Raw genomic sequence first — 19,996 nt, forward strand, 5'->3', positions numbered from 1 at the left:
CACGGAGACATCTCTCAGCTCAGCCACGCAAGGCCCTGAGGCCTCGCCTGCACGACCCCCGCTCAGCTCAGCGAAGCGCCGGCCTCGGGGCCTCGCAGGTGGGATCGCGTCTGAGAGCTCTGCGCTTGCGCATTCCAAGGCCGTCCTCTACGCATGCGCCGGCCCAGCCCTGCCTTGAGGGGGCGTGGCGTGCACACGCGCCTGCCTGTTCAGAAAGCGCGGGAAAGGCGAGCAGCCACGCCTCCAGGGTGGAGCCTAGGACAGCCGCCTCTGGAGCTTCCGGCAGCCCTCCGCCCTCATGGCCTTTGCGCCCATGGGGCCCGAGGCCTCGTTCTTCGAGGTTTTGGACCGACACAGGGAGTCCCTGCTGGCTGCCCTGAGGAGAGGTGGTGGGGAGCCCCCCGGTGGCGGAAGCCGCCTGGCCTCCAGGTACAGGAGCTGGAGCCGAGGCACGAGGCCGCAGCTCTGGAGGGAAGTCCCAGCGCCCGTCCCGGCCCCAGGCTGCCTCCTGGTGTTGAGGCCGGGGAGGCGCCCCATGGCCAGCCAGCCTGGAACCCCCAAAACGATCCTTCCCGAGTACCCGCCACCTGCTTCAAACCGTTATTTTGATCCGAACGGGAAAGCCAGGTGGCAGCCTCCCTTCCGTGGCTTCTAGAATGTTCCCCTTCAAGAATGTTCCAGGAGGCTCTTTTCAGCTGGGTGGGAAGGTTTCCTAAGATCCTTTTAGGTTAGGGAGCTTGGGGTCCAGTGGGCTTTGTATTTTTTAATGTTTTTTTTTTCTGATAAAATTTTAGGTTAAACTTTAATTTTTTTTTTTTTTAAGAGAAAATGAGTGTTGTATGTCTTCTGTCAGTAAGCGAATGGTTTTCTCAATTAACAAGGACATCAACACATTTTAAGTGGTTTATAATAATTGTTTTGGAAGAGGAGAGAATGAACATATTTTAGATGACTGACTTAAAATCAATTCCAGGAAGCCTCCAGCTACCCATGTTGGAATTATCCACAGAAACCAAGTCTAAGTTGTTTCACTTAGAAATGCGTTGTTCTGTTTCCTTGATCTGCTTTCTTGGCTGATTGCTCAGCAAAGGTTTGCAGCCTTTTATTTTTAAGCTCAAACCGCCAAAAAAAAAAAAAAAAAAAAAAAAAAACCCTGAAAAACCTACAAGCAAACCAAATCTGACAAAAGAACTTAGTTTGCGGGAGAACTTGGGACAGCGAGGGAGGAGGAGAATGGGAAGTCCCTCGTTGATATCGCAGATGTAGAAGAATCTGATTATATCTCAGAGTTGGTTACAGTATTGTCTTGGAACACTTTTTTCTTGAAATTGGGAAAAATGAGTATTTGGGTCAGTTTTTACCTCCCAACCTTAGAATAGATTAAATGTTTTAAAATTCATTTTCTGATACACAAGTTTTCAGTAAAAGCGCTGAAGTTTCTTTGGAAATTAAAACTCTCAACAGTTTACCCTTTTTCTTGAGCTTATTTGATTGCTCTTCCTAGACAATAAGGCTAATCGTGTTTATAGCAGAACAACATTTTTTGAAGCTGAGGGCTTGAGAAATTAACAGTCAGCTGACAGAAAACTGGGCTTGGTGTTCGCATTTTGCTGTAGAGTGCTGTATAGCTGCCAAGTCAACCGTTTGTTGCAGAACTCACAATTTATTCTTTTCAGGGTAGTGATGAGACATTTTCTTTTTTGTATCGCTAAGTTTCCAAAGAGCCGATTTTAAGCCATAAGATCAACTAGGGTGATGTGTAGCCACAAAAGGTGTTTCTTGTTGCATTTTTGGGAAAGAAATTCAAAGCTAATATTGTATCACTTTTTAATTAAAACATTTATTGGTAATATTTCAAGTCAAGTTTGTACTCAAGTTCAGCTCGATTACAGTAGGTTAATATGTAGTGTAGATAAAAATATGGTTGTAAATTTAGTCATTAATGTAGATGGGAGATCTTCAATTGGTAATTGCTTGAGAAGTAAAATTACAAGCAAATGAAATACAGTTGTTTTAATGCAGTACTAAAGGTTTAGTGGGAGAGATAATTATTGACACGAAGTACCTAGTCTTTTCTTTTTCATTGTGTAAGCCCTGCCCCAATTACCTAGTGTTAAAAAACAGTAAAATAAAAAGTCACTGTAGTATCGATCTGGGAAAATCTTACATATTACAAAGTCAAAATGTATAATTAAGGTGGAATCATGCTGTGTTTGTTGTTTCAGTTCTGAGGTTCTTGCATCCATAGAAAATATTATCCAAGACATAATCACAAGCTTGGCAAGAAACGAAGCACCTGCATTCATGATAGAAAACAGATCAAGCTGGGAAAACATAAAGTGGGCATTTTGCATTTTTATATTTTAAACACAGTATCTGTGTCATTATTCTAATTATTTGAGTTAGAGTTCTGGTCATATTTTATTCATTTTATTGCCTTTACTTTGCCAAAAAAAAAGGATTTAGGAAGTTTCCAAATACATCCCATACAGAGAGGTCATGTCAACTAGAAGTAGGTGTGAAAGATGAGGCAAAGGAAAAACAATGCTAGCACCAACAGAGTGGAGCTCCAGAAGAGGTTAGAATTCCAAATGCATGCGATAAAGTCTCGTAATCTTGCTAAAAATAGGCACCCAACTTGGAGCTAAGCTTTCTAGCACTCAGAGAGGGAGATATCTTGGGTGCAGTTCTCATCTACACTGCAAAAGCAAACCGCTTGCTCAGGGGAAGTATAACCAATCCTGATACCAGACCAAAATAAAAGTATCCTGAACATAGAGCACATTCAAGGCTTTCTCCTGGCACAGCCTCTACCCCTGCTAAGTCATGTGTCCAAAAAAGGTAAAATCGATAAACAACTTTATCAGAGTTCTTGAACCTAGTTACATAGGCTTCTTTCAGCCTCTCACAGTTTGTAAGAGATACAGGAACTAAATGAAAGGAGTTTTCAGTCTCCTTCATCACTATTGTTTTATGACCTATATAAGTAATATAAGCTGTATACTTTTGAATCATGTTTTGAAAGATGGATTTTATCTAGCTTTGAAGCCGCTTACACCTGACATATCCACCTGGTGCCTTCTGCCACCTTTAGGAGAAGCTTGGCAATTCAACCTAACAACCTAATAAAATTGTTATTTTATGTAATGTAATTTTGCAGGTAAATCATAAATGAAGCATTTCAAAGCTTATTAAATTGAGTAAAATTATTAAATGAGTAGATTATTTAAATGAGTAAAATACAAATTGTGAAATATTTGAAAACATTTTACATACACTAAAATGTCTTCCCAGGAAAAATTATGCACACACACACACACACACACACACACATACAAACATACTCCCACACCCCCTCATCAAAGGTATTAGCTCATTTATGTTAAACAGTTTATCTTAGTGCCTCTGTAGGTCACAAATCTAATTTCCTAGTTATCACCTGGAATGATCTATGCTTTCAAACCAGTTGATCCTAAAGCTTCAGTGCTTACCTTGAAAAGAAATGCGGGTTATAAATGATAAGCAGAAGACCTTAAGTATTATTGTTTGTCTTTTTCACTTTATTCCTTTGCTTTTAAACAAAATGACAGGTTTGAAGATTCTGTGGGTCTTCAGATGGCATCCCATTGCACCACAAGAAAAATCAAAAGTGATTCACCAAAATCAGTTCAAAAATTTGGTAAGTTAATTGTTCTCAGCTTTGGGTAATAAAGAATAAATACAGTTTGTTATCTTCTCACTTTTATTTGTTCCTAGTTGAATAATTTTACTTGTTTTCAATAGACCACTTTTGTACATAAAATAAATTTCTAGAATTTTTTGTTGCCAATGGAAGTAGGTTATCAACATAAACATATTTTTCAAGGTATGTGGTTCAATGGAAAATTATCCTCTCAGTTTTGCTGTCATGCAGCGAGCAATTCATTTTAACTGATTCTTCAGGTAATTTATTCTGTACTTAACCTTCCCATTTTGGAAAGATAATTTTTTAAACGTTAACTGAAGTTAAGTTAAAATCCTTGATAGCAGTATCTTTTGAATCAGTAAGAGAAATAATGAGTAACCTGTTTGTTGAATCTTATTTTCCAGCTCTAATCCTTAAAATATTGTCCATGATTTATAAATTAGTACAAAGCAACACATATGCAACCAAAAGGTAAATATATTGTTCTAGTAAATTGCTCTTTCAAATGTCATGTGATAATTAGTTGGATTCACTTTTATTATATGCTTTGAAAAATTACATGAGACTAAACTGCGGCTCATAATTTACTTTCTTTATATGTTGTGTTTTCATCCAGTTAATACTTGTCATATTCAAAGAGAATATGGTTAATTAAAAATATGTATTTTACATTTTCATAGAGACATATATTACACTGACAGCCAACTCTTTGGTAACCAGACTGTTGTGGACAATATTATCAATGACATTTCTTGTATGTTAAAAGTGTCAAGGAGGAGTCTGCATATAGTAAGTAGTACCTAATACAAAATGTTTTATTTTAAAACAAAATATTTGTATAAAACATAATTTTAAAACATAATATTGTCTTCTTTTGATATTATTTGATGCTGGGTTTTTCTCACTATAAATTTAAATCATATATTCTCAGTATATTCCTTTGGGTGAATGGACCAAACTGATGAATTCCCAAATATTTTTAATTCCTAAATATCTTCACATATTTTCTCTTTCAACTCTTACATTTCAATCTGAGCAAAAATACAAATAATTTAGTAGATAAGCACAAAGAGCGACTTAATAGCATAAAATTAGTGAAACAGGTTTCAAATATGTCTGTTTTTTTTCAGTTATCTACATCGAAAGGTTTAATTGCTGGCAACCTAAGGTATATCGAGGAAGACGGTACCAAAGTGAATTGTACCTGTGGTGCAACAGTGAGAAGCATCATTAATGTTTTCATAGCTTTAACTCTTCTAGCTCCTTCAGTTTTGAAGCATGATTTTATTTCTTGCTTTCTTATATAACTTAGAGCTTAAGATTTCAAAATAAAACTGAAAGATGAATAGCCATATGCTTTAGGAACTGTACGTTACATAGTTTCAAAATATGCTAATCGTCAAAGGCCAGATTGAAATAAACATACATATACAACTCTTTAAAAATGCACTACTATTTTCAGGTAAAGTGTGGCTTGATTATTTGAACATGGTTATTTAGTAATCTTCATAAAATTTTCTGGTTCTGGGAGTAATATTTCTAATACTAAACTATCTGCTGGGCTTTGGTACAGAGAGCCCATAGTACTAGACTTAGTATTCCTATTGGGAGAATTGCTGTGAGTCACGTGCCTGTTTTCTACTGAGGGGTAAAGCTGTTTTCTACTATTTTTTAACTGAAGGATAAGTCTGATGACTGGTATGGTCAAGGAAAACTGAAAACAGAGGGCTTTGTGGTAAACTGAAAAATGTGGTTATTTTGCTTTTTATGTAAAATAAAAACTATTTTTTTTAAAAAATAGGCTGTTGCTGTGCCATCTAATATTCAAGGAATTTGGAGTATCCTTTAAGTGGGAAAACTATGCAAATTTTTGGAATGCTCATTCATCTGTTCCTTTGATCAGCCAAGCCTTCATAATGTGTAAGGAACAAGTTCGACCCATAGCTGTCAAGATGAACGCACCATGGTCCCTTCTTTAGGACTCTTTTAGGAGCTCACCATCTAGTGGCAGAGACAGATATCTGAATATATGAACAGATATGTTTCTGTATTTGAAGGCACAAATTAAAATGTTATATCTATAACTCCTTTTGAATTATTTATATGGCCCCTTAATTTAGTTGGTGATTAAACTGAAATACTCATGCTTTCAATTTATCAGCCTTAACTTCACAGATTTAGTTACAGATGCAAAGTTCATACTAATTGTAGAAAAAGATGCAACATTTCAGCGGCTCCTAGACGACAACTTTTGCAACAAAATGTCTCCATGCATCATGATTACGGTATATTATCTAACTTTACTACCATTCCAGGACTAACATGTGCTGCTGCGGTGATTGGTCAGTTCCTGTTTTCAATAGAATGCATCCTTTGGGATCATAGAATGGGAATTTCCAAGGTGTTTATTTAAAATCCTCAAATCTGGCTATCACTTCAAGTTCATTTAAAAAAAAAAAATAGAGATAGGGCCTCCCTCTGTTGCCCAGGCTTGAATACCGTGGTATAATCATAGAGCACTATAACCATGAGAAGTTCATATTTCTAAAACCATACTCAAAATCTGTCTTACTTGAAGAGCTGAGTGTTCCTGCCACTTGTCCTGTGGCTATCACTGCGGATACTGCAACAAGGCCTGCACATCAGAGTCAGTTTGGCTCACTCCTCACCTCTTGTGATCAGCAAGTCCTTCTGAATTGGCCTTGGGAATCTCTTCCAATTTCAGTCCTTTCTCCCTCATCCTTCCCCTTTCATTCTTACACAAGACAACCACCTGATAGCCTCCAGACAGGCCCGTGATTCCAGTGATCTCTCACTGTACCTAACTGATTCCCTGCGACACCAGTACTAGTCATTTCCTTCCTTGCCAATTCAAAAACTTTCGGTTTTGTCTGATATTTCTGCTCTAAATCGGGATGCCTCTGTGGAATTGGTCAGTCCTTAGGTCTAAGACTCCGTTCTGCCTCCTCTCTAGGGCAGCGCTCCTCACTGCTTCCACAAGCGTCCCTCACAAAGCCCCCTCAAGAGGGGGCTGGGACTCGAGGGCCACATTAGGAAGAGCCATTTTTGACCATATGTCCTTTAATACCATCTGACTCCTCTACCGTGTTCATGTGCTATTATTTTTCCCAAAGAACATTATGAAAATACGCTAAGTCCTTATGATGAGTTAGGAGCCCTGCTAAGCACTTGCCATAAGAGTTCACATTTATTGCTGTTTATCACACATCAACTTGTAAAGGCTCACAACGGCCTTATGAGGTAGGTACTAACATCATCCCCACTTTAATAATGGGGTTCTGGAATGCTGGACGTATTTTACCACATCTCTATGACTGCTCAAAACCAGGACTGGATTTGAATGGTTGAACTGCATGTTGCTATAATGCCATCACTCAGTGTGACAGGCATATTTACGCTGATTTTATAGGTAAAGCCATGTCCTAAAGAGACTAAGCAGCTTGTCCAACATCACACCACTGATGATGGGCAGAGAGGGAATTCAAACCCAGAGCTGCCTGATCCAAAGCCCATTCTTAATCTCTAGGGCTACTCTGAGTTCTTCCTCTGCTCTGTTTTATCTGATTTTCTGCTTTTCCCTAACATTGTTGTAACAATCTTCAATTTACTTTGCTGCATAATTATTATTTTAATGACTTCATAATATTATCTCACCATTTAAGTTTTATTAAACCCTAAATTTAAGCCAGGTACTCTTCTAAGTGCTTTGTGATTATTAAATAATTTAATTCCTTATTAAATTATTCATTAGCAGCACGAGCTTGAATGAGTAACGAAACTACTGGTGAGTTGGGGGCACTCAGGCTGCGTAGCCCTGCAACTGCAGATCTCCACTGTACTGCGCGGCCTCTCCGCACCCCTGTTGTTAGATATTTTGGCTATTTATATTTGTTTTTGTCATTTTTTTTTTTGAGATGAAATTTCGCTCTTGTTACCCAGGCTGGAGTGCAATGGCATGATCTCAGCTCACCGCAACCTCCTTCTCCTGGGTTCAGGCAATTCTCCTGCCTCAGCCTCCTGAGTACCTGGGATTACAGGCATGCACCACCACACCTGGCTAATTTTGTATTTTTAGTAGATACAGGGTTTCACCACGTTGGCCAGACTGTCACGACCTCCTGACCTCAGGTGATCCACCCACCTCGGCCTCCCAATGTGCTGGGATTACAGAAGTGAGCCACCACGCCTGGCCTAATTTTTAAATTATTAATGGGTGTAGTTGTAACCATTTCATTCTACTGAATTTAAAATTCTTAATTTTCATCTTGCTTTTAGGGAAAGGGAGTTCCTGATCTAAACACAAGACTTTTAGTCAAGAAACTGTGGGATACATTTCACATTCCTGTTTTCACTCTTGTAGATGCTGATCCACATGGTAATTTATCATTAGACTATTTACAACAATAGTCATAACTAAATCATATTTGCAGTTGTGTTTTCTTCTTCTTCTCCTTCCTCCTCCTCCTCCTCCTCTTCCTCCTCCTCCTCCTCCTCCTCTTTCTCCTCCTTCTCCTTCTTCTTTGTGACTGAGTCCCCCTCTATCACCCAGACTGGAGCGCAGTGGCGTAATCTCGGCTCACTGCAACCTCTGCCTCCTGGGTTCAAATGATTCTCCTGCCTCAGCTCCCTGAGTAGCTGGAACTACAGGCACATGCCACCACGCCTAGTAAATTTTTTGTATTTTTAGTAGAGACGAGGTTTCATCATGTTGCCCAGGCTGGTCTCGAACCTCTGACCTTAGGTGATCTGCCCGCCTTGGCCTCCCAAAGTGCTGAGATTGCAGGCATGAACCACTGCGCCTGGCTTGGAGTTGTGTTTTCTACTCTCAGAGCACTTTCATAAAACATTTCAAAAGAAAATGATTACTTTAAAATTAACGAGGTCAAGAGATCGAGACCATCCTGGTCAACATGGTGAAACCCCATCTCTACTAAAAATACAAAAAAATCAGCTGGGCATGGTGGTGCGTGCCTGTAATCCCAGCTACTCAGGAGGCTGAGGCAGGAGAATTGCCTGAACCCAGGAAGCGGAGGTTGCGGTGAGCCGAGATCGCGCCATTGCACTCCAGCCTGGGTAACGAGCGAAACTCCGTCTCAAAAAAAAAAAAAAAAAAAAAAAAAACCCAAAATAAAATTAGGTCTATAATTATTTGAGACAATTTATTGTTATTTCGTCATGTTAAACTGAGAACCATAAATTTTTTATTGATGTTCACAAAATTAAAATTGTAGATAGCAGATGAAATTTGATACTGTAAATTCAGCTGTAATATGCAAAAAGACTAATTTTATAGTTAACTTTCTTTTAACAGGCATAGAAATAATGTTCATCTATAAGTATGGATCTATGGTAAGTATAGAAAAGCAACTTTCCTTTTCTATTATTTAGATATTTTCTATTCGTTGGGGTGATTTCTGCATTTACACCCCCAAGTGATTACACCCCCAAGTAGGCTGAGAGTACCCAAAGTATACCAGAGGGCCTAGTACCCTGTTCTAGGAGCAGGCTGTGTGTCGGTGGCTGTGACTCCAGCTCCCAGCAAGACCAATCCAACCGCAGATGACAGAGTGGGATTAGCTGTGGCCAAGAGGCATTATTATCCTGCACTCTGGGCATGCCAAAGTAACTGTGAGGCTTCAGGGTAACAACAATGCTGTCTGATCACCAAATATACTCGAAATATTGCATAGAGCCTTGAATTCTGACTGTTACCACTAGTGTCTACAGTTACCATATATCAGTGGTCTCACAGTATGGTCCTAAGCCAGCAGCAACAGCCTCACCTGGAAAATTCTTAGAAATGCCAGTCTCAGTCCCTATCCAGAACTACTGAGCCAGAATCTCACGGGGTGGGCTTCTTCAAGGGATTATGATGCATGGTAAAATGTATAGCAGATGAAAAGGATGGTGGAGCAGGGCGTAAGATGGGGAGTTACAAACAATAAGAAATGTAGGTCAAAGAGCTTCACTTATAGTTTTGCTTTAGAAAATTAATACAGAAACACTACATAGAAGTTGTTTTGTTGCTGCTTTGAGACAGGGTCTCACTCTCACCCAGGCTGGAGTGCGGTGGTGCGGTGATAGCTCACTGCAACCTTGGACTCCTGAGCTCAAGCTATCCTCCTGCCTTGACCTCCCAAAGTGCTGGGATTATAGGCGTGAGCCACTGCACCCAACCCAGAGAAGTTTTAACACCTTCACTGAAAGCCTAGCTTGGTGTGGCTCCTGATGATTTTTTTTCTTCTGTGGGCTCTGGGCATGTGCAGCCAGCTTTAGTACTTGTCGTTCTTAATAAGTGAACAGTTTGGCTGAAAAACAAGAATGCTAGTTTTCTGCAACTTAGCCTCACCTAATATACTTATGTTTTTCATTTTAGTCTATGGCTTTTGAAGCTCATCATCTCACAGTTCCAGCTATTCGATGGCTTGGTCTTCTCCCTTCTGATCTTAAAAGGTTAGATAGTATAGCAGAACTAGGATATTTATGATGACAATTCACTGTCATATGTAATAATAAGCCTAAAAAGTCACTACAAGGAAAAGTTCCTAATGTTTTTTATTTATATTGTCCACTATAACTTATGATTATATAATTATGAATTAAATTCATTAATGTTTCTGTTTCAACTACTAAAATAACACATTAATTTGGTTAATGTGTTACACTTTCAGTTATCTCAAAAGTCTTTTTGTTTTACTCTTATGATTAAAACATTTTATATACTGTGTATGTGTGTGTGTGTGTGTGTGTGTGTGTGTGTGGAAATGGAGCTTGCTCTATCACCCAGGCTGGAATGCAGTGGTGCAATCTCGGCTCACTGCAACCTCCACCTCCTGAATTCAAGTGAATCTCCTGCCTCAGCCTCCTGAATAGCTATTAAACACTTTTTATACTTTAAAAGTACAATACATTGTAGGCTGGGCATGTGGTGGCTCACGCCTGTAATCCCAGCACTTCGAGAGGCTAAGATGGGTGGATCACTTGAGGCCAGAAGTTTGAGACCAGCCAGGGCAACATTTTTAGTCTTTACTAAAATTACAGACATTAGCTGGGTGTGGTGGTGCTTGCCTGTAATCCCAGCTACTGGGAAGGCTGAGGCACAAGAATTGCTTGAACCTGGGAGACAGCAGTTTCAGTGAGCCACGATCACGCCACTGCACTCCAGCCTGATTGACAGAGCCAAACTCTGCCTCAAAAAAAAAAAAAAAAAAAAGGAACGCTACATTAAATCAAATTAAATCATAACCATTGACAACATCATTTGCCATATGAATCAATTTTGTCTTAGATTTAAATTTTTAACTTCAAAAGAAAAATCTCATTTTAAGATTATTAAAATTTGAGAACATCAAATTTGGCAAGTGTATTATATTTGTTCATTATAGAAAAAAATATTAAGTAACAAGTTAAATATCACCTACGGATCAGCAGCCTTACCTTTGTAGATTTTTTTTCTGTGCATAGTCATAACTTTTTCAGAAAACTGAGATTATATTCTTGTTATTTTGTAATCTGCTTTTTTAAAAACACAACACAATGTGATCACTTTTCCGTGTCAATAAAGTACATTTCTTATTTTAGCATCTTTTGGTGCTGAGTTTTAATTCTAGATATGCTAGTGTTTGTCCAGCCACTCCCTCACAGCCATTTAGGTGGTTTCCAAATCTCTGTTCTGATAGGTAGTGCTTTGATGGAGTCTCTTGTAACTAAATCTCTACCCACATCCTTAATTAGTCCCTTAGGCTGAATTCCCAGAAGAACTGGTGGGTCAAAGAGGATCCCCATATTGAAGGTTTGACTGCTGTCTGGATAGGTTAAGGAGCTTGCTTTCCCTGAAGAGTTAGAGTCCACCTGTCTTTCAGCTTACGGCATTAACATTTGTTTTCATCTCTGCTAATGTGATATTTTTAAATGTTTTCTCATTGTTGTAATTGGCCAGCAAGAATGAATTCGAAGGTGTTTGTTGAATTTCTTTAAGCAGTGAGCAATCCTTGATAACAGGCGCTCGTTTCCTAAATACGGAATGGGAACAGGTTTTGGGTGATCAGCCACCTCCCCACAAAACGAGGGTGCAAGAGGAAACACTTCATTTTTTATTTTTGAATATTTACACTCCAGTGAATTAATGTGTTCAATGTAGTGTATGTGTGTCATCATCAAAATCCGTTGGGGGTGATCCGTTCGTATAAAAACCATTTTAACACAAATTCAAGACATAAGATCTGATAATTATTAGATGAATGGTTTCAAGAAGCTCTAGCTGCATCTCATAAATTCTATCAGTGCATGCAAAAGCCACTCCAAAATAATATACGATCGAAGGAAAAACACTGTGGTAGCTACGGAACCCTGGCTGCAAAGGAAATCTTCTAGGCCCCCCTTTCAATCAAATTGTCACCCCTGTCCAAGAGCTGCCACTGGCAAATGGTCATAATTATGGACACATTGAAAAAGACTCTCCTGGGAAATCTAGGATTTGTGACTTCAAAAGGTAAACCAGACCATAAATCCAGGACCTTTCATGTTCTATTTTTAAAACACATACCATGATAAAGTTATATTCCACATTTTTCAAGTTTAAAACTAGATAGGTAAGAGTGTGTAGGGAGGAGGGGTGTGGGTGTGTGCAAAGTAATGAAAGTGAGAGACTAACTTCCATGGCCCAGAATCTTCAATGAATTATGAAGAATTAAATATTCAGTGGAACCTACAGTCCCTCAGCGAATCTCAGCTTCTGGCCATGCATGTCGTAGCTCACTGCCAGAAGAGTGTGAAGCTCTGAGAGACTTAACTGTACATTATTAAATTTCCCTGGTACCTATATACATGATGGTAGTGTTATTGGCATTTGTTTAATAATCAACATCTGTTTTCCTGTCACCATCCCCCGGGTATGACATGAAGGAAAACAAAAACTTGAGAACCTTACTTACTGTGGAAACACAAACTTCTGCTATGAACGTGTTCAATTAAGTGTATGTGTGTCATGGTCAAAATCCCTTGGTCTAAGACATGACAGACCCCCTTAATCCTGGATGTAAGAGGCAGACCTGTACTAATTTTCTTATTTTGGAGTTTCTTAAAGTAGTACAATAAATATAGGCAAAATACATGACATTCAAGTTACAGGAACACTTTTTTACTGATTTTTGTTAACGTACTTTTTTCCAGGTTAAATGTACCTAAAGATAGTTTGATTCCATTGACAAAAAGTGACCAAATGAAACTTGACAGTATCCTGAGGAGACCTTATGTTACCTGCCAACCATTTTGGAGAAAAGAAGTATGTTTCTTTTTACAATTCAAGTGTTGTATGTTTAATTGACTTGACTTTAGTGGTGGCTATTCATGTCGTATTTTGAAAAGATCTCTTGAAATTTTATGACAGGACTAACGTAAGTGTTGCTTGGCAGTAAATAGTTGTTGAAATTGAGTAATATAAATGCTAATAGATGAGATCAGTGAATGGAGCTGGCCGGTTTTTATCCTTATCATAGTTATATACACATTCTTTTTTTTTTTTTTTTTTTTTTTTTTTTTTTTTTTTTTGAGACGGAGTTTCACTCTTGTTACCCAGGCTGGAGTGCAATGGCATGATCTCGGCTCACCGCAACCTCTGCCTCCTGGTTTCAGGCAATTCTCCTGCCTCAGCCTCCTGAGTAGCTGGGATTACAGGCACACGCCACCATGCCCAGCTAAATTTTTTTGTATTTTTAGTAGAGATGGGGTTTCACCATGTTGACCAGGATGGTCTCGATCTCTCGACCTCGTGATCCACCCGCCTCGGCCTCCCAAAGTGCTGGGATTACAGGCTTGAGCCACCGTGCCCGGCCTATATACACATTCTTGATGGCTGTGTCATAGTTTGTGGGATTAAGAAAAGGAAGAAGAAATCATCATAAAGATCTCAGACTATTCCTAGTTAATGAAGACAGCATACAGAGTATTCTCACTCCAGATACTTTTAGCTGTATCAGCTTTAGAATATTCTGGCTGACCCTTAAGGTTATTGTCCATGGTTTTGGAGAATAAAGCAATTCTAGATTACTAGTTTGTTGAATTGACAGAAATGCAGATAAGAACTCTGGTATGAGTATATTTTACTTTTATTGACAGATGGAAATAATGGCAGACTCTAAAATGAAGGCAGAAATTCAAGCTTTGACTTTCCTATCATCAGATTATCTTTCTAGAGTGTACTTACCTAACAAACTAAAATTTGGAGGATGGATATAAAAATAAGTCAGAAGAACTTTTGATTGCCAGAGCTTTTCATTAGTTTTGTTTTGATTGGCAAATACTATTGTGGAAAGAACATACTATATTCTTAATTCTGTAAAGATCAAATAAAATAATTTTCCATTAATTATACCTTTTTGTTAAAACAAATGTTATACTCCAATTTTCTTTAGAAGGCCTTAGTCTATCCTCTGTAGAGACAGAGTTCAATCCTATCTTCTAAAATAAATTATAAAATAATATGTTATTTTGACCTTCAAATTATGTTTGAAAAAATAATATTTTATACATGTCATCCTACAAAAATATTTTATTTACCTTATATGATATAACTAATTTTAAAGCATAATGTATCTTACTGGTAACAAAAATATGAATGATCTGAATTTGAGATGTTGCAAGTGAATTGTGGCTTCCAGTAGTTTCTTCTTACATTTTCCTTTGCCTTTATATTGTAGGGGTCTTACTCCATTAATTTATTTGTTAAGTCAGTAAAATTCAATATGAATAAATATTTGGGTTGATGCAGTCTTCAGTGTTTTGCTTTATTTTGTATTGAGCCTACTTTTTGTTGATAATATTATTTATTTGAAAAGTTTTTTCAAGGTCTTGAATGCTTCTCTAGCCTAGGTCTATAGAGCAAAAAACGTCTTCAGTTTTAAGATCTACAGAAGCCTCAGATTCTAATAAGGTACTTCTCTAACAGTAAAGATGTGACCTTTTCCCTTCATAAACCTATTTTAATTTTGCCAGAGTTGAGTTTTATGATTTTATTCTGTACTTTCAGTAAACCTTTAACTTCACTGAAGGTTTCTTTTACTTATAAGCAAGAATAAGAATTTATAGAAGCACAGAAATATTAAGTTAGTTATAAAGAGAAATGGTAACAACAAGAATAATAATATATACTATTTCTGAGAACTTGTATATACCAATCACTGCTGATTCAGTATCTCATTTAATTCTCCCAAGGACCTTATGATTACTCGGTAACTACACCATAGTTTACAGGTGAGAACACTGAGGATGTTATTTGTCCAAAGCCACAATAATATTAGGGGATAATAATACTCCCTACCTCAAGAAAATGTAGGTCTCACTGCAAAATGTAAATGTGGGGTCCTTTGTTATGAAAAATTTCAAGATGACAGCAGCAGAGAATTAAACCAAGCACGAGGCCTTCTTAGCTTGGGCTCCTGGGTGACTGTGCAGGTTGGATACCTGTGAGGCTGACCCTGCCCAAAAACTTGTATGTAGTAAGGACTAAATAAGGTAATATAATAATTATGGAAAATACATACATAGCACTTACTATGCGCTAGGTATTTTTCTGGGTGCTTTACAAACAATAACTCATTGCCTCTTCACAGAAACCTTATGAGCTACATACTTTTAAAAAATCACCCCATTTTACAGGTGAGAAAACAAAGGTACAGAAAGGTTAAATGACTTTCTCAAGGTCACAAAACTAATAAGCAATAGAGCTGGGACTTAAATCCAGAGAGTCTGGGTAGCATGGCGCTGGTTCCAGGTAAAGTGCTTCACATATGGTCTGTGTCACGCTGCTGGGAGAGGTCTGCAGGTCTCACTGTTGGCTGCTGTCAAATAAGATCCCCAGACACCATGTCTATGGCTAACGAATATGTTACATTCCCTGGTCACTTTGGAACCAAACATGTAGGGAACATATCTGGTACACTGTTAATTTTACTTACTCGTGAGACTATCCAAAATTCTAAAAACATTCTTATACATAAGAAAAATTTTTCCCTGAATTTACAGCATACTTACTCCTTTAACATGTAACAATATCACTGAACTTTGGTATGCTTTGTAAAGGAAGAAATTACTAACTTAAAATATGTTTAACCCACAACACATCTGGATTAGAATATACTATCAAAATAGAAAGGAGTGACAAATCTACAATAGTCATTCAAATTTTAAAATAAATGTGAAAAAGACACATCCAGTTTGGATAATTAAGTCACCTCAAGTTAATTACTGCAAATTTACTTAAAATAATTTCCAATTGTTTGGGAAATGGAAGTGGAAGGAGAGCAAAATACACTATAGTTTGGTATTACTACCTATCTTTATTAGATGAAGATGAAAAATTAATGCTAGTAGCTATTTGGGAGCCATCTAGAATTCTAATTCTAAAGATTTATTTCTAAAAAGGATTACCATAATACTTAGCTATTCAAAATAGTAACTGACAACAATCCTGCCATCTACCACCATCTACTGTATCTAATTTGGACATTTACATAATTTTAATCAAGAAAGCACATTAGATTGGAATCTCAATTTTATTTTTATTATACTTTAAGTTCTGAGGTACGTGCCCAGAATGTGCAGTTTTGTTAAATAGTATACACATGCCATGGTGGTTTGCTGCACCCATCAACCCGTCATTTAAATTAGGTATTTCTCCTAATGCTATCCATCCTCCCACCTCCTGACAGACTCTGGTGTGTGATATTCCCCTCCAGGAGTCTTTATAATTAAAGTTTATAAAAACTAATACAACAAGGTCAGACATGGTGGCTCACACCTGTAATCTCAGAGCTTTGGCAGGTCGAGGCAGGAGGACTGCTTGAACCCAGGAGTTCAAGAGCAGCTTGAGCAAAATAATGGGACCCCATCTCAATTTTTAAAAACAAGTTGGGCATGGTGGCACACGTCCATAGTCCCAGCTACTTGTGAGGTTGAGGTGGAAGGATCACTTGAGACCGGGAGTTGGATGTTGCAGTGAGCTATGATTGCACCACTGCATTCCAGCGTGGGTGACAGAGTGAGACCTTGTTTCAAACAACAACAGCTAGTACAAGAAGAAGGTGCTCAGAGACTCTTGGTTTTCTCTTAAGGCTCCTCATAATGACCCTAACCAAGTAAAAGCTGCTTGTTATATCCCCAGCTTTCTTAGAGATATGATTATTATCATTGGTGATACAGTGATTTCAGAAGTCATGAGTTCATGGGGGGAAAAAAGCATAGTGTACTTTACAAAAGTAGGGAAAACCTTCCAGGGTTTCCATCTGTGACTTCCTTACAGAGTGTCTCAGTTGAACTGCTAGTTGATGTAGATAATCTGTTCAGTGAAGCTGAAAAGAACAGACTCTCTAAGCTGCATGTACATTAAAATATTTTCAATGGAATATTTTTGTAGTGAAATATCGAGAAACGTGTGCTTTTGTTTGCTAAATGAACTTCTGTTCACTGTTACACAGATAGGTATCAAGGAAACAAGCCTGTATAAACAAGCCAGGGTCGCCCTCTGCTGGCAAACACTCATTGTTCTCTCCTTCCACGATTGTGGGTGGAAATTTCTTTGCAATGTTTTCAAGTCACTATCTTAATGAGTGGCGGGGAAGAGTCTTGAGACACAACAAAAGGGTTTGGGGAAAACCAGGAAGGTTTCTGTATGATACACTCGACAGGAATCCGTTTTGTTAATCAGCTTTGGATGCCCGATTCCCTGTAAAGCTACACTTAATGTGTGCTTCTTTGCAATCAAACTATTCACAAAACTTTTAAGCCAACATATTAGATCTCTTTAATTAAAATTTCAAAATGAAAATTAATTAATGCTAAAATTATAGGCATGTTCAGTTTCTATTCACCTAGCAATTAAATAGAAACTGTAATCATTCATAAATACTCCCTGTGTAAAACTGGCAGAAAAGTTTACCAGTTTGAATGATAGTCACTACCAAAATTTAATTTTTCTATTGTTTAATTATTTTTCCCCTACATTGTATGGCTCAATAGCCACACCCATGGATAAAATTTTACTGACCTCCCTTTTTGTTTCTAGCGGGGGAAACATGAATCACCAGAATCTGCCACCTGTGGAGGTGCAGAGGTAGGTTTGGGGCAGGCTGCCTGCATTCCAGTTCTGGCTCTACTCATTGCCCCTGTGGCTGGGACAAGTTACAACCTGATCTCAGTTTCATCAACCATAAAATGTGAACAATAACAGCAATGACTTGGTAAGGTCATGGTGAGGAATAAATGAGATTATTCATGTAAGAAGAGTCTTGGGATATTAATTATAATATTTGGGTGAGCAAATCAGTGGTTCCACTGATGGTATATGCAAAAGAAGTCTGTCAACTATATAACCCTAAACAGTGGGCTATATAGTTGAATAGAGCCTGCTGAGTAACCAGTATTATAGAGGAATCTGTATCATAATAGAGGCTTCTGGAAAATACCTTGGGCATGGAACCATATAACGCAACATATACTAATACCAAACACATGTAATATACTCTGCTTGGTGCTGCGAAGCGTATACATGCGAGTAGATACAAGTTTTAAATCTTGGAATCTAGTCAACACAAATAAATGATCTAAGGCAGAATATGCCTTGAAACCCTGAGAGAGCTTTGGGAGGGCTTTTGAGAGTTTAAAGGAAAGATGGTGAGAGGGGCTCCACTGAGAAAGGATGAAAAAAGGTGACTGAAGAAGAAGTACTTATCAGAGATGATTCCGAGGCTTTGCTGGTAGGAGGGTTAGGCACAGGATAGACCTCATTGGTCCTACTGCGTATCAGCTGCACAAGCTCTGGTAAGTCACATCACCTCTGTTAGCTTCACTTCCGATATCTAAGATATGGAGATGACTGCAATACCTGTCTTTTAGGGCTGTTCTGGAAACGACAGAAGATGGAACATCTAAAGCGCTTAGCATAGGGTGGTGCATCTAGTGCTCAAAAGAGCTATTATTACCACCATCATCTCAACTAGAGGTTCTCAATCTTGGCTGCGTCTTAGAATCACCTGGACAGCTTTTTAAAAAATATTAACTCCCTCTGTTCTAGCCTAGACCTACTAAATCAGAATCTCTGAGGGTGCAATCTAAGCATCACCGTTTTTAAAATGCTGCCCAGGATTCTAAATGTCTGATCTACAGCCTTGGTACTTAACTGTGGTTCGTGGCCAGCAACCTCAGCTGGGAGCTTGGGAGAAATGCGGATTCTCAGATCCATCCTAGACCTACCGAATCTTCATTTTATAAAAAGATACCCCAGATCCTAAAGCCCCCTAAGGAGATCAAGGCACGAAGACCACACTTGAGTAGTGAAGGAGAGGATCCTACACAACCTCATGAAATCCCTTCCTTGTGGTTTGTCTTTTCCTTCTCTTCCTTCTTCAGACACTACTAAAAGTCGGGGTTGGGAGGAACCAACCAGCCACAATATTCGGAGTGGGCATGTGTGTGAGTCATAAGTGTCCCTTAACATTTCTATGGAATGTTCTATTAGTAAGAGTAGTTCACGCGTGATTTCACTTGACCCTAATTAGGATCAGCCCTGGCATCATCATTCCCGCCATGCAGCAGGAAACTAAGGCCCAAAGAGCCCCGAGGTGGACTCGGGGTACCCCAGTGGGCAAACAGGGAGGCCAGAGCAGGAAACTCGCAGCCGACCTCGCCTCATTCGGAGGCAGCGTCAGGGCAGCTTCTCAGAGGATGGCCCTGGACTTGAATTGGCAGCAATCAGAATCTTTTAGACGTTTATACACGATAAATGCAATAATTAATTCACAAGAGAAAACAGCTAACTACCCTGCACTAGCCCTGGTCGCGGAATGATTGACTGACAGGGAAGTTTGCTTGTTGCCCAGGCTGGAGTGCAAGGGCGTGGTCTCGGCTCACTGCAACCTCCTCCTCCCGGGTTCAAGCGATACTCCTGCCTCAGCCTCCCAAGAAGCTGGGATTACAGGCATCCCGCCACCACGTCCGGATAATTTCTGTATTTTTAGTAGACGGGGTTTCACGATGTTGGCCAGGCTGGTCTACGAACTCCTGACCCCAGATGATACGCCCGCCTCAGCGTCCCAAAGTGCTGGGATTACAGGTGTGAGCCACCGCTCCCGACCAGTTGAGGATTTATAAAACCAGTCGCTTAGCAACTTGCAGCGGCTGCATCAACTTTGGACCCATTCGCAAACTGCTGGTATAAAGCGTTTTTGCGCATGTGCCGTCGCCTTGCGACCTTTTTCTTCGACGATTTCCGGGCGACACAGGAAGTGGCTGCAGGGC

The 19,996-nt window shown here is 39.0% G+C and overlaps 1 protein-coding gene across 2 annotated transcripts; it reads left to right on the forward strand.

Moving 5' to 3' along the window:
• The first annotated feature begins 233 nt into the window (after positions 1-233).
• Positions 234-14,471, forward strand: SPO11 (SPO11 initiator of meiotic double strand breaks). 2 transcript variants are annotated; one of them, XM_010343141.3, is made up of 13 exons: positions 234-429; positions 2,226-2,339; positions 3,591-3,679; positions 4,090-4,156; positions 4,366-4,474; positions 4,816-4,902; positions 5,487-5,523; positions 5,861-5,970; positions 7,982-8,081; positions 9,018-9,055; positions 10,083-10,159; positions 12,878-12,989; positions 13,823-14,471. In XM_010343141.3, exons 1-13 carry the CDS (start codon positions 299-301, stop codon positions 13,940-13,942), a joined length of 1,191 nt encoding a protein of 396 aa, XP_010341443.1. In that variant the 5' UTR covers positions 234-298; the 3' UTR covers positions 13,943-14,471. The 2 variants fall into 2 exon arrangements, with proteins under 2 accessions (XP_010341443.1, XP_003932664.1); XM_003932615.2 differs by lacking the exon at positions 2,226-2,339.
• Positions 14,472-19,996: the final 5,525 nt, after the last annotated feature.

This window comes from Saimiri boliviensis, chromosome 9 (genome assembly GCF_048565385.1).
Source record: "Saimiri boliviensis isolate mSaiBol1 chromosome 9, mSaiBol1.pri, whole genome shotgun sequence".
Lineage (NCBI taxonomy): Eukaryota > Metazoa > Chordata > Mammalia > Primates > Cebidae > Saimiri > Saimiri boliviensis.

Bases quoted from the DNA above. Each gene is read 5' to 3' on its own strand.
- SPO11 (XM_010343141.3), top strand. From the start codon at position 299: ATGGCCTTTGCGCCCATGGGGCCCGAGGCCTCGTTCTTCGAGGTTTTG. The intron at 5,524-5,860 runs GTATCCTTTAAG...TTAACTTCACAG, and splicing joins TAATATTCAAGGAATTTGGA to ATTTAGTTACAGATGCAAAG. The intron at 10,160-12,877 runs GTTAGATAGTAT...ACTTTTTTCCAG, and splicing joins CTCCCTTCTGATCTTAAAAG to GTTAAATGTACCTAAAGATA.